This window comes from Cervus elaphus, chromosome 1 (genome assembly GCF_910594005.1).
Source record: "Cervus elaphus chromosome 1, mCerEla1.1, whole genome shotgun sequence".
Classification (NCBI taxonomy): domain Eukaryota; kingdom Metazoa; phylum Chordata; class Mammalia; order Artiodactyla; family Cervidae; genus Cervus; species Cervus elaphus.
Genome location: NC_057815.1, coordinates 70,949,295 through 70,964,927, shown reverse-complemented (window position 1 = coordinate 70,964,927; position 15,633 = coordinate 70,949,295). Strand labels below are relative to the sequence as shown.

At 34.9% G+C, this 15,633-nt stretch overlaps 1 protein-coding gene across 3 annotated transcripts in view; it reads right to left on the bottom strand.

Moving 5' to 3' along the window:
- The window catches only part of ANO3 (anoctamin 3), a 429,104-nt gene that overhangs the window by 104,363 nt on the left and 309,108 nt on the right, over nucleotides 1–15,633 (bottom strand). For all 3 annotated transcript variants that reach the window (XM_043908234.1, XM_043908242.1, XM_043908249.1), the window contains 3 exons: nucleotides 10,645–10,689; nucleotides 2,072–2,203; nucleotides 1,406–1,512 (listed from right to left, as the gene is read on the bottom strand). In XM_043908234.1, coding sequence (XP_043764169.1) covers nucleotides 1,406–1,512; nucleotides 2,072–2,203; nucleotides 10,645–10,689 — 284 coding nt within the window. The remainder of the gene's footprint in view (nucleotides 1–1,405; nucleotides 1,513–2,071; nucleotides 2,204–10,644; nucleotides 10,690–15,633) is intronic.

Below are 15,633 nucleotides of genomic sequence, written 5' to 3'. Positions count from 1 at the left end.
ATACCTAATGGTAATTTTGAAAAGGACAGAAAATTGTAAACATTGGATGATTCTAATTATGAGATATATATGTATGTATGTAAATTTAGCACTATTTTGTAACAGTGCCAATTTTTAAATTTTATTTTTATACCCTTCTGTGTTTATTGCATGTTTGACAAAGCACATGAGTCATTAAAATGTCAATTTTATCTTTAAAAACTACATAAGCACATAGTGCTATCATTTAGACACATTTGTAGTTTATATTCTGGATTTCTCTATATTTCTAATTTAGAAAACTTCTGATTAAGTGTCAAATTGTTAATAAGGATTTAGTGCTTAAATTAATTATTTTGACTGCTTTATAATAAATTAATTATTAATCAAAAGAGAACCAAAGTCTGACCATTCCTCTTTGGATGACATGAAACATAGTTCATTTTACTAACGTGGCATTCTATTTGAATGCAAATTAGTAGATATTGGTACAAGTTTCCATTAGCTATCAACTCTTTAAAAAGTTTTAGAATGTGACTAACACTCTATTTCTTCAGCCATCTTTTTCACCCTAACAAATGGCCAGCTCATCTGTTACCTGCTATTTTCTGCTTTGCTCTGTGTAAACTTTGCAATTTTACTTAATTTTCCCTGGTGAGACTTTCTCAATTTTCTGTTGCATCAGACATGCTGTAGCACAGTGCTAAACATCCAAACACCACAGATATTTAGAAAGCTAAAGTTAGGTATAATCTCACCTTTCAGAGATAATCTCTAAACTATTTCATATATGTCTAGATTTTTCTTTTCATCTGTGTTTAGGAAATGGAATTATAATAGACTTATAGTTTGTAATAATTTTTTCAATTTAATAATTGCTTTCAGATATCTTTCAAAGTCAACAAATGGAGAACTAGTACTAATTCTCAATCTCCATCAGTAAAGGGTCTATGTCATATACTTTTTATAATATGTAGAGTATAATAGATGCTGAATACATTTGAATTGAGTGAATAAAATCACATCATTTTTAATGGATACATTATGTGATATAACCTAGTGGGCAAAGTATCTCCAATATGATTCTACTCTATTTTCTGTTTACAAAGCCACAGTGGACAAATATCTACATATATCATTATTCAAGAGTCAGATTTTTTTCTTTGGAATAAATTTCAAGAAATAATGTCTATGTTCCAAAGTTTTTGCACATTTCACATTTCACTACATGTTGCCATATGCCCTTAAAAAAGCTTTATTTTGTTTTCTTTCATTAAAGGCTGAAAAATAGAAGGTTGAGAATTTGTTCACTGCATTATATCCTCATATCTAATGCAAGAAGGCAAAGCTTCAGTAGTCAAAAAATGCTTCTGAGTGTAATTAGTAAAAGTAAATACCATATTGTGTTTTGAATTGGTGTTCTTACCCACTTTTGATATTCCATTTTCATATTTGGTGTGCTGCAGCATGTGATAGACTATTCTGCTTCGAGTAGCGTTGCTGAAGAAGGTGTCCTTATTGTTAATTATGAAGCTGGGAAGATTAAGAGGATTGGTTTTAATATTCAAAGCAGATCACAGAATCTAGCAACAGTTATAAGGTCCTGGGTAGTCATTCATGCATTTTCCCCTTAAAATGAATGCATGGAAAGTATAGTAAATCAGAAGAGAAACCCTCCTCTTAAAAGAAAATCATTTGGCTACAGTTATAAATAATACAGGGCATTATCAAATATTCATTTTAATATCTTTCAGTTTATAAGGAAGCCTAGATATCCTCATATTTCTTGTTGAGCATGAAACAAGAAGAGATTGTCTTTTGCCTCCCATAAATTTTGTACTACCTCAAGCAATGTGGTTCCAAATAGAACACATTAACTATTGATGTCATTCCCCCATACTGCACTTTCTGAGTGAGGAGTTAGCTTATTTTGTTTTCAGTACATTAGCGATAAGCAGTGTTTCTCCCTTTCCCTTCATGTCCTACTCTCCCAATACAGAAAGAGTTGCATGAAATAAATGTGAGAGCCAATTATGTAAAGAGCAAAAGGGTGATTTCAAGAGATGCTGGGAGAAAAGATATGGGAACTCACTGGTGAATCCGTGCACGGCTGAAAGGGCCAGTATAGCAGTCTGAATCCTCCAGGTCTGGGAAAGCTGACTTGTCGAGAACCATTGGGTTTTGGGACATCCATTTTTTGATTCTCCTAAAATATTTCTGCACCCTGGAACAAGGTCACATTTTTTAACTGAGTTAGGTTGCATTCCAGAGTCATGAATGTCTACCTTTCACTACCATTCTGAAAAAGAGTTTCCCAAAGACATACATACATCCACACTCATACCCACACACATATATTATTTCTGTGCTCACACAAAGGAAATAAATTCCAAAACAAACCAAATCTTGCATTTAAATTCTTTCAGGGCAACTATGTTATCCTCATAAGAAAAGTCTTGTGGGAAAATATTAGAAACTCATCATGTATAAAGATGGGTAGGAAAAAGCATAAATAAAACCAGTGAGATTATTTATTAAAGTTGTGTGTATACATGTATATATATCTATATTTGTGTGGCTACAGATCACTTTAGAAAATGTACAGCAATGTGGCTCCACAAATGTGGAGACTGAAAAGAAAGAAAAGGCTCCAACATACCCAACACACTCAGTTTTAGGAGCCACAGGTCCTATGGGACCAGAAAGGGTTTTGGAATCAAGAAAAATTGGGTTCAAAGGCAGCTCTGCATTATGGTAGCTGTGGGGACAAGTTATTTAACTTCTTGCCTTGGTTTCCTTACCCATAAAAGTAATCGTACTGCCATTGTTAGACAGTTGTGAGTTGGTGTTTTACTTTAAACTTGATTATTAACAACAAGTAAAGTTGAGCCAAGGAGCCTTTGTGGTACTTTCAGGACTTTAATGGACAGTTAAATCACCTGAATATCTTGTTAAAATGCAGATGCTAATTCAACAGGTTTGAGTTCTGAGACCCTGCATTTCTAACTAGCTTCTGTGGTGCTCATCCTGCTATCCATAGACTCAGCTATATGTTATACTTATAAAAATGTGCCATATTTACACACTATGAAGTCTATCTTTGGCAATTTTTGGCTTCTTCTGTAATAATAAGTCAAAGTGGCAGGAAAGAATATTTTCCTAGAGAAGTACAATGTCTCTTAATATTTGTTTGGCCAACTCTGCTTGAACTTTAAAAAATTTAGTGTAACAATCTGCAGGCAATGATTGTATCTTAGAAATTATTTCACTAAAGTCTATTATGGTAAAAATACCATGTATAATTTGAAACAACCGTCAACTCTTGATGTTAAAGTTTAGCATGTAAAGAGTTTGGACCTTTTCTTTGCCAAATAAGGTTATCATTTAGATGCCAAATCTTTTTTGGTTTTGCAGGGACCAGAGTGTTTCTTTCTAGCCTAAAATAACACATTAACATTATCTGAAGAGTCTTTTTTGTTTCTTCTTATTACAAAGAAAGTCTCTGAAATCACAAAATATCACTGCATTCTAGCCACTTGTGCAGACATGTAAAAACACTGAGTGTGTTATAAAGCAATTATTCTAACTTTTGAAATTCAGCCTAGTGAAGAAAACAATGGTATAGAAGCTGGAGGATGAATTTGCCAGTCATGGAAACTGAGCCAAACATTTCCAGTCTTTGAGCTTTAGGTCCCTCATCTGTAAAAACAGGAAGTAATTCCATCTGTCCTACTTCATTAGGTGGCTAGGAGGATCAAATAAAAGAGGCATCTGATGACAATTAGAAAATGCTGATAAGCTACAGGATCAAGGGCCTATTATTTCTGACAGAATTGGACATATGAAATAAAGTGACTTTTAGATCATCATTGACCTTTTAAAGAAAAATAAATCATATTATCAGCTTAGGCCTTTCACACACTTTCTATGAAGGAAAAAAATGATGGTCAATAATGAAATGCAGTCAGATCAGTTCAGTTCAGGTCAGTCGCTCAGTCGTGTCTGACTCTTTGTGACACCATGAACTGCAGCACGCCAGGCCTCCCTGTCCATCACCAACTCCCGGAGTCTACCCAAACCCATGTCCATTGAGTCGGTGATGCCATCCAACCATCTCATTCTCTGTTGTGCCCTTCTCCTCCTGCCCTCAATCTTTCCTTGCATCAGGGTCTTTTAAAATGAGTCAGTTCTTCACATCAGGTGGCCAAAGTATTGGAGTTTCAGCTTCAACATCAATCCTTCCAATGAACACCTGGGACTGATCTCCTTTAGGATAGACTGGTTGGATCTCCTTGCAGTCCAAGGGACTCTCAAGAGTCTTCTCCAACACCACAGTTCAAAAGCATTAATTCTTCTGTGCTCAGCCTTCTTTATAGTCCAACTCTCACATCCATACACGACCACTGGAAAAATCATAGCCTTGACTAGACGGACCTTTGTTGGCAAAGTAATGCCTCTGCTTTTTAATATGCTGCCTAGGTTGGTCATAACTTTCCTTCTAAGGAGTAAGCGTCTTTTAATTTCAAGGCTGCAATCACCATCTGCAGTGATTTTAGAGCCCCCAAAATCAAGTTTCTGTTTCCACTGTTTCCCCATCTATTTGCCATGAAGTGATGGGACCAAATGCCATGATCTTAGTTTTCTGAATGTTGAGCTTTAAGCCAACTTTTTCACTCTCCTCTTTCACTTTCATCAAGAGACTCTTTAGTTCTTCTTCACTTTCTGCCATAAGGGTGGTGTCATCTGCATGTCTGAGGTTATTCATATTTCTCATGGCAATCTTGATTCCAGCTGGTGCTTCTTCCAGCCCAGCATTTCTCATGATGTATTCTGCATTAAATAAGCAGGGTGACAGTATACAACCTTGACATACTCCTTTTCCTATTTGGAACCAGTCTGTTGTTCCATGTCCAGTTCTAACTATTGCCTCCTGACCTGCATACAGGTTTCTCAAGAGGCAGGTCAGGTGGTCTGGTATTCCCATCTCTTTCAGAATTTTCCACAGTTTGTTGTGATCCACACAGTCAAAGGATTTGGCATAGTCAGTAAAGCAGAAATAGATGTTTTTCTGGAACTTTCTTGCTTTTTCAATAATCTAGTGAATGCTGGCAATTTGATCTCTGGTTCCTCTGCCTTTTCTAAAACCAGTATGAACATCTGGAAGTTCAGTTTACATATTGTTGAAGCCTGGCTTGGAGAATTTTGAGCATTACTTTACTAGTGTGTGAGATGAGTGCAATTGTGCGGTAGTTTGGAGCATTCTTTGGCATTGCCTTTCTTTGGCATTAGAATGAAAACTGACCTTTTCCAGTCCTGTGGCCACTGCTGAGTTTTCCAAATTTGCTGGCATATTATTGAGTGCAGCACTATCATAGCATCATCTTTTAGGATTTGAAATAGCTCTCCTGGAATTCCATCACCTTCACTAGCTTTGTTCATGGTGATACTTCCTAAGGCCCACTTGACTTCACATTCTAGGATGTCTGGCTCTAAGTGAGTGATCATACCATCGTGATTATTTGGGTGATGAAGTTCTTTTTTCTATAGTTCTTCCGTGCATTTTTGCCACCTCTTCTTAATATCTTCTGCTTCTGTTAGGTCCATTCCACTTCTGTCATTTATTGAGCCCATCTTTGCATGAAATGTTCTCTTGGTACCTCTAATTTTCTTGAAGAGATCTTTAGTCTTTCCTATTCTATTGTTTTCCTCTATTTCTTTGCATTGATAGCTGAGGAAAGCTTTCTTATCTCTCCTTGCTATTCTTTGGAACTCTGCATTCAAATATCTTTCCTTTTCTCCTTTGCTTTTCACTTCCCTTCTTTTCACAGCTATTTGTAAGGCCTCCTCACACAGCCATTTTGCCCTTCTGCATTTTTTTTCTTGGCGATGATCTTGATCCCTGTCTCCTGTACAATGTCATGAACCTCCGTCCATAGTTTATCAGTCACTCTATCAGATCTAGTCCCTTAAATCTATTTCTCACTCCCACTGTATAATCATAAGGATGTGATTTACGTCATACCTGAATAATCTAGTGGTTTTCCCCACTTTCTTCAATTTAAGTCTGAATTAGCAATAAGAAGTTCATGATCTGAGCCACAGTCAGCTCCTGGTCTTGTTTTTGCTGACTGTATAGAGCTTCTCCATCTTTGGCTGCAAAGAATATAACCAGTCTGATTTTGGTGTTGACCATCTGGTGATGTCCATGTGTCAGGACATGTCCAATGCAGTCATGATTGGATCTGAATCACAGGATGAGAAGATCTAGCTTATTACTTAATTTCTTTGATTCTCATTCAGTTTTCTGATCCTTTAAATGAAGGGATATCTTGATAACTAAATAGGTAAAGCCTGACCCTACAGTGCAAAGTGAAGGCTCAATAAAATTTATGAGATTAATAAGGAAAAGGAATATCACTACTACTTCTACAACCACCACAACAACCCCCAGGCCATCAATGCAATCAAATGTATTAGTGACACCCTACCAAACCAGATAATCATCATGGTGTGATCACTCACCTAGAGCCAGATATCCTAAAAAGTGAAGTCAAGTGGGCTTTAGGAAGTATCACTATGAACAAAGCTAGTGAAGGTGATAGAATTCCAGTTGAGCTATATCAAATCCTAAAAGATGATGCTGTGATAGTGCTGCACTCAATATGCCAGCAAATTTGGAAAACTCAGCAGTGGCCATAGGACTGGAAAAGGTCAGTTTTCATTCTAATCCCAAAGAAAAACAATGCCAAAAAATGTTCAAACTACCACACAATTGCACTCATCTCACACACCCACTAACAAATAATGCTCAAAATTCTCCAAGCCAGGCTTCAGTGGTACATGAACCATGAACTTGCAGATATTCAAACTGGATTTAGAAAAGGCAGAGGAACCAGAGATCAAATTGCCAGCATCCATTGGATTATTGAAAAAGCAAGAGAGTTCCAGAAAAACATCCACTTCTGCTTTATTGACTACACCAAAGCCTTTGACTGTGTGGATCACAACAAACTGTGGAAAATTCTTAAAGAGATGGGAATACTAAACCAGCCGATCTGCCTCCTGAGGAATCTGTATGCAGGTCAAGAAGCAACAGTTAGAACTGGACATGGAACAACATACTGGTTCCAAATAGGGAAAGGAGTATGTCAAGGCTGTATATTGTCACCTTGCTTATTTAACTTCTATGCGGAGTACATCATGCGAAATGCCAGGCTTGATGAAGCACAAGCTGGAATCAAGACTGCCACGAGAAATATCAGTAACCTCAGATAACTCAGATGAAACCATCCTTATGGCAGAAAGCGAAGAACTAAAAAGCCTCTTAATGAAAGTCAAAGAGGAGAGTGAAAAATTTGGCTTAAAACTCAACATTCAGAAAACTAAGATCATGGCATCTGGTCCCATCACTTCATGGCAAATAGATGGGGAAACAGTGGAAACACTGAGAGACTTTATTTTGGGGGGCTCCAAAATCACTGCAGATGGTGACTGCAGCCAGGAAAATAAAAGACACTTGCTCCTTGGAAGAAAAGTTATGACCAACCTAGACAGCATATTAAAAAGCAGAGGCATTACTTTGCCAACAAAGGTCCATTTAGTCAAAATTTTGCTTTTTCCAGTAGTCATGTATGGATGTGAGAGTTGGACTGTATAGAAAGCTGAGCACTGAAGAATTGATGCTTTTGAACTGTGGTATTGGAGAAGACTCCTGAGAGTCCCTTGGACTGCAAGGAGATCCAACCAGTCCATCCTAAAGGAGATCAGTCCTGAGTGTTCAGTTTCCAATGAACTGATGTTGAAGCTGAAATTCCAATACTTTGGCCACCTGATGTAATGAACTGACTCATTTGAAAAGACCCTGATGGGTGGGAAAGATTGAAGGTGGGCAGAGAAGGGAACAATGGAGGATGAGATGGTTGAATGGCATCATTGACTCAGTGGAGATGAGTTTGAGTAAACTCTGAGAGTTGGTGATGGACAGGGAAGCCTGGCGTTCTGCAGTCCATGGTGTTGCAAAGAGTCACACACAACTGAGCAACTGAACTGAACTGAACTGAACCAAACCTTTATCACATTAGCCATTTTGCAAAATCAAGATTTTATGGCAAAATGTGAAGATGACTTCTAACAGAGCTTTAAGTTTCTTTGCTAAAATCAGTGGAAAGCAGAGAATTCAAGGGAACTTGAAAAGAAATCTGGATTAAAGGGTCAGAAGAACTTGGTCAGAGCCCACCAGCTATAAAAGCTAGGGCCTGAGACGTGGCGTTGGTGAAAAGCGGTGATAATGAAATCATTTATTTTCCTTGATCTGCAAAACTGGTTATGCTTTGTTCTGCCTCCCTAAAGGGTTGTTTTGAAACTGCTTTGATAACTGAGTATTAAAGTGCTTTGTTAACTAATTATAGATAGCAGCAATGCTTGAACTGTATTTTTATATATATTTCCTATGGATCTGCCTGGAGAAACAATGATCTTCAATGCCTGGATAATTGCCTATTTATCCCCTAATGCTTATTGGCCAAATTACCCATGCACAAAACACTTCTCCCATATCAGAAAAGGGAAAGCACAAGTGTCATCCAAGTGCACACATCTGACTTTTGCTTCCCTCTTTCCAAATGTCTACAAATTGGGTTTTATAATTCTATAACAATGATGACCCCTGCACATACACACACACACAAACATTTTACTTTACTTTTCCAAAGGTCAAGTTTTAAGAAAAATCAAAATCAGTCATTTCCTTAATTGAAAGTGTAAACTCAAGCAAATACCAAGGCAATCATTTTTTTTAGTTTAATATCATGTACTTTATAAATTTTTCTTTTCCTATTTATTTGTTACCCTCCTCATATGCATCCACTAACTCAAGAACAAAGAAAACTATTTGTAATATGTAAATTGTAGGTCAGTAAACTAGAGTACTACTTAAGATAAATTAACAATCATTTGGAATAACTGATAATCTTATTTTCATTTCATAAAATGAAAGAAAATATAATAAACAAAAGAAAATAAAATATATTATGACACATAATATAGTGTTCATTGTTCTAGTTTACTTCTGTTTGACCAAAATAGAAAAGCATTTTTCCACTATTAAAAATGTTAAAGAAACAGAATTCAGAATACACATTTATCAGGAATTCTAAACACAAGTTTATTCTAAAACTAAATTATGATGGCATTATATAGATATTTGTTGCCAATTTAATATACAGGGTTTTATCCTTCTGTGTCTCTGAAAGGAATACACCTGTATAACAGAAAACCCGCCACTTCCATAGTGTCAAAAATCCCACTAATTCTATATAGCACCCAGAAGTAAACCCAAACATGTTTTTTCAACACAATCCAGTATTAATCAGGCATGTGTAGAGAAAAACTTGCAGTTGTATAATTATATAATATCCCATTGAATTTGACCTTGTTATGCAAAAATAACTTTGGAAATTTGCTGTATAGACCAGGAACAAATGAACACAAGGGAAATCGTGAAAGCTCACAGTAACTCTGAATATGTCAACCTGACAAACAGAAAAATCTGACTGGCTAAGAAACGTCATTAATTTTATTAAAAGCCATTTAAGTACTAATTCCTTTTAACATTCATTCAAATTTCAAGTTTTCCCCCCACAATTTACTTTTCTTGTCACCTATTCCAACCACACTTAGATTTAGTGTTTAAAGGAGTATACTCTTATTCTCTTGAATACAAAAATTTCCTATTTTAAAATTCCAAATTATGTTTAGACATTTCTTTGGTAAAAGAACTAGATTTACTAAATTCTTTCTTTAAATGGTCAGATATTTACACCGTATTTTTCTAGTTTTTGTGTCATTCTGATTTGCAACATCCTGCAGTATCATTCACTAGAGCCTACTACATGACATTCACATTCTGCTTTGGTTAATTGATTTCTTTGCAAGGAGCAGAACAGTCAAATATCATAAGCCTTTTGTTTGTAGAGTTCATTAAATGAAAGCTCATTTCCTCTGGTGAAAAGGGGCCAAGGCAATTCAGGTGGGAGGGTTTCTTGTGTCTCAGGGTTATGTTTTAATTAATTCCTTTGCCATAGCTACTGTTACCACAATACGTAAGGAGATGTTGCTTTGAGATAAAGCTTTTAAAAAGAAGTTCGCTTTCAATACCAGGACTGAAAGAGAGTCAGCTTCAGCTAGTGGAATAAAAGTAGGTACGTGATACAAAAGATACTGTATGACCTTGGGAAACCACTTCATCACTCCGGATGCTAATCTTTCTTTTACCATCTTATCAATAAGAGGCTTGGATTAAACGATCCAGAACGCCTCTACTATGTCTATTACTTTAGTGGGTCATCATTTACCTATCAATCCTGGTTTTATAACTGTTTTTAAAATTAAAATCTCCTAAAACACTAACTAGCAATTAAAATCCTTGTTCTATAATATTATATAAAGGGAAGATTGTAGGAATGGCAATGGTAAACAGAAAAAAAATAGATCATGATTTTAAGCATTATTAAATTTGGCATAATCACTTTGGAAATCTCTTGAATAAATAATAAAGTTCCCCTTTCTAAAATTTACAACTGCTGTTACAGATAATCAAATGCATTTTTACTTTTTTTTTCCCGAATGACAAATTGGTTGTAAACAAATTACATATCACCCACCAACCTGCCCATTGATTTGCTCCTCCGGTCAGTGTAATAGGATTTTTTCCTAAAAAAAGAAAGAAAGAAAGAAATCAGCTGAGGAAAGTCACATGAAAATCGTGAAATCAGGGAGTGACAACATTCAATTATACTGAGCATTTCAATACTCTCATTTTCACATGCTAAAGACAGGAAATAAAGCAGTATAACAGGAAGAATATTTCCCAGGTGTCTCAGTGGGTAAAGAATCAGCCTGCAATGCAGGAGATGCAGAAGACATGTTGTTCGATCCCTGGATTGGAAAGATTCCCTGGAGGAGGACATGGCAACTCACTCCAGTATTCCTGCCTGGATAATCCTATGGACAGAGGAGCCTGGTGGGCTACAGACTATGGGGTCGCAAAGAGTCAGGCACGACTAAAGTGACAGAACACACACAAATAGGAATTTCAGAATCGAAGTTACTAATAACAGAGACACTTCATAAATCAATAGATCATTTTTGAATATTTGATTTTTAGTTTTTTTAAAGTTTTAAAAAATATTTATTTGGCTGTTCTGGGTCTTAGTTGCAGCATCTGGGATCTTGTTCCCCAACCAGGGATCAAATTCAGGTGCTCTGCAATGGGAGTTCAGAGTCTTAGCCACTAGGCCATCAGGGAAGTCCCTTAATTCTCTTTTGAAAGTCTGTCTTCTGCTACACAATGCATATTAATCAGAGCATATGCTTACATGTTACACAAAGTCATCTATCCATCTAAACACATATGTACTGAATATTTCTGATATTGCAAAGAATTATAACCTTAATATTATAATTAGAATTATATTATAATTAAATTATAACCATTAAAAATTTAGAGAAAAAAGAGGGTCTTTACCCTCAAAAAGCTACTTTACAGTTGAGGAGACAAGTGATAGTTATAATAAAGTGTGATAACACAGTAAAATAGAGAGGGCTATAGAAGTACCTAGGAAGGGATCTCACTTAACTTTTGTAGATGTAGGAGAAAGACAGGGAAGCCTTCTTCCCTGCGTGTTATCTGTATTGAGTCTTAAATTCAACCTTGTAGAATGACAGGAGTCTTCTAAAGGGAGTACTTAGGACACAGCATTTTAGCCTGAGGTAGCAGCATATGAAATGGTTATGGGAGCAAGTGAACCATTGTAAAATTCGGGGAATTTTTACTAATTTGATAATTGCCAGCATATAAATTACAAGTTGAGGGTCATAAAGAGGTGAGGGGATAATGAACAAGGCATATATAATGAAGGATCTTAACCACTGATGCTAAGGTTTTGGGCTGAAAGATATTGAGTATATTAAGTAAGTGTGTACCATTCTGATTTTTGAGAAACTAAATATTTTAATGACAGAGGTTAATCCACCCTTTAGAAGATTCTCACTAAATCCACATCTTGGAACTCGAGAATCTCATTCAGGACCTTCTAAAATGCCTCTTTACCCCCACCCATGAAAACCCATTTCAGAGAGTCAGAAGACTCCTCTGCAATGTGTGTGGTTTCTAGAAGGCAGAACTGAGAGTCAGTACAATTGATATTTAGTCCTGTATTATTAACTGCTTAGAAAACCTAAAAACATTCTGAGCTGCTGTATTTCACAGCAATCACCAGTCACAATCCTAGAAAAGAATTTTAACTTGTCCCTGACATACTCTAACACTAATTTTAAGTATGGAGTTTGAACGTTTGCTCTGCTTATCCTAAACTCACATTTTAAATACCACTTCTTTCATTTTTTCCAAATATACACAGGTTTGTGTGCATATGTCATTCACTCCCTATTGGGCTATAAACCCATCTTCACTCTAAAACTCTCATTATTATATAACTGTTCAGTGACTATCTTCTATAGGAGATTGGGCTTCTTAAAGATGGCAGTTTCAGTTCATCTGACTTTGTGTATATGGTATATTCTTTGGTAAATAGTAATGAGGATTACCATGACTGATGAATAAATGAATGAACTTTTAACTCACAGCTGCATTTATTTCCTTCAGTGCCTGAGGGTACTTTGAATTTAATAAACATTTACTAAATAAGGTATATCTTTTAAAAACTACAAATGTAGAAATTGGTTTAAAATAATTGTCAGCATCAAAAAAATCTATGAATGTAATTAAGAGAAGATAAGGATTATGATTATAATTATCAGTTGTGGATATGGTAAGGAATAACATAAAAGGACAGGGAAACATTTAGACTAAATGTTATTCTCTTTTTATTGTTACTATTTTGAAGTATTCTTTTAAGCATTTTTAAAAATTTTGAAATGCTTTGGGAGAAATAAAAAACAAGTGAAGGAAGAAAATCATACAAGATGAATACACATGGTTTTTAGACCGTAAGAACAAATAAAATTAAGGCACTCGCTTTTCCCAATTAACTAACATTCTAATTACCAGTAAAATCTAGGATGAACTATGTGTGACAATTAATGCTGTCAAGTCCTCTTACTTGAGGATTGGGATTACTGTTTATCTTGAGGACATGCCCATAATGACTTGTATCTGCGTGGCTGTATAAAAGGGTGAGCTTTCTTTCTGTCTTTGCAATCTCAGTGAATTTCCTGTGATGCAAGCCGCATTTTGGTTTAATGCTTATTCATGATAAAAAGTGTGATCTTTCTCTTGTATCTTTGTGGAGAAGTTTCTTTGCTTGGGGAAGATTTAGTTTTTAATTACATTCCCCTAACATATACAAGTGAATCTTTAACCCACTCAGTCAATAATAACCTGCAATTTTCCTTAGTCTTTCTGCATAAATGAACCTGCAGGACCAAATTATTTCCACATACAATCTTCATTACATAATTTATTAACTGCATATTGTTCATTGACAGAGCTTTCTTTATTTTCCCTTATTTTTTCATTTAAAATATCCTTCTATTTTACACCTTGAAACAAGACAGCATTTATCTACTTACCTACCCACGCACTTACAACAAGTCACTCAAAATTATAAGTAAATCATTATCTCAATCACTGTTTCCAACCAGTGTTTCACATAGCTAGTAGCCACATGTGAAGATGTTTGCAGGTCAAAATGAGGACTGTTATATGAGAGGGACCCTGGTCCCTGCTCCTTGTTAAGCAAAGCTCCTGCACTTTTATCTATTTTATACATTGGGCTCTCTGTATCTTATTACATCATTTTATTTTTGAGTGAGTTATTCTTTCCATACAAAGGTGATATAAGTTTATTCCCAACTATAATAAAAGGTTGTTCTTAGTTGTTTTAAAAAAATTCTCCCAAATTTGCTATGATTAAAATATTTGTGGGAGGAAAAGCTTGAGGAAAGATGGAAGGTTGACCCCATATTGAACTCAGTCTGAGAAACTACAGGATGACTGAATCATCTTAAATAGGCTTGACCATTTTAATGTGAGAAGGGTTAAAATGAATATGAATCACCTTGAATAAAAAGAAAAATGATGAAAGTGGGAATTGATATTTATGGAATATAGAAGACATGAAAGTCATTCCTGATAGAATAAAAGGTAGAAAATGTGGGATATTTTAATTCTCAGGTTTTTTTTTTTTTTTTGGTTATGAAACATCAAGTCCAGTACGCAGGCCATTTTAATCAAGAAAAGAAATAGCTAGAAAATTTAGATATATAAAATTCTATATATGCCAAATATTCAAGCATAGGCTCTAGATAAAATGTTGAAGTTTTGTGTTCAAAGAGTAAGTTAGCAGAAAACTTTTGTAGGAAGGGTTATAACTCTAATACTTTTTTCTGAATAAATTTGCAGCTTTTCTTTATGGAATGCAATATAGATTTCAATACTGAATAAATATATGGAATAGTCAAGCATGGGTATGTCCCTCTTGCATAAATCTTTTAAAAAATCTTGTCTTGAAAAGAGATATGCATTTTTCTTATTTAAGTTCTTTTGACATCCACGCATTTCTTAATTTTAAGACAATATATATATATATATGTCCCTAAATATGATAACAATTGACATTTGGAAATTGAGCTGACAACCATGAAAATACTTTGCCACTTATTCTATATCTGAATAATATTTCCTCTTCATGAGCTGACTGCTATCCCAAATTTTAGGCATACCTTATAAATAAATCAGAAGTTAGTTATTAAGGAGTTGGTTAATGCTACATCTATTATTAAAGTAATATGGAAAGATGCTGCAAAAGAACTCCTCATTCTAGAATTCCTCAGAATGTTTTCTCAAGAACATCATCATATTGTGATTAAAAAAATCCATCATCAGATGAAAATTGGAAAGGCTGCTCTGTGCAACTGTCTGTTGAAATTTATAAAAATTATAAGAATTATAAAAATATTAAAATCTTCAAGACAATATTTCTCTACCAACTATAACAAAATCTCTTGGGATGCTTGTTAAAAATGTTTATACCCAATCTTATCCTACACCCAGAAATTCTTTACTTTTGTTGAGTTTCCCAGGTAATTATGATGTATTCTGAAGACTGAGAACCACTTCTCTAAAAATTCCTACAGCAAATAAACTTATTGTTTAACTTTGAATTTCAAGAACGTATTTGGTCACAGGATATTTTTCTTTTACTTTCTCTTGAACCAGTGTTCTTCTGGTATACTTTGGAAAAGCTATATATTTTCTAATATTTATATTATTAAATCAAAAGGATCACAATTGCATTTTCCAAAGTTTCAGTAATGTAGAGATTGTAAACATTATCTTGAAAAACATAAAGAAGAAACTTTAGCCACAACATTAATGAAAAGAGACAGTAACTATATATATTTCATATTTCTTTCTTTTGATGTATCATAACTCTTCTTTCAAATGCAATCTTATCAGAAAATAAAAATGAATATCATTTATAACAGCAAAACCATTCAACTAAAAAAAGCCTCTTATTTAAAACATCTCCTGGAATAGAAGGACACTATGGCACACAGATTGAAAACTTAATTATTTAATTCATACAAACTGAAGATGCAACCTGGCAAAGTAACTGTTTTAAAGAACTTCTA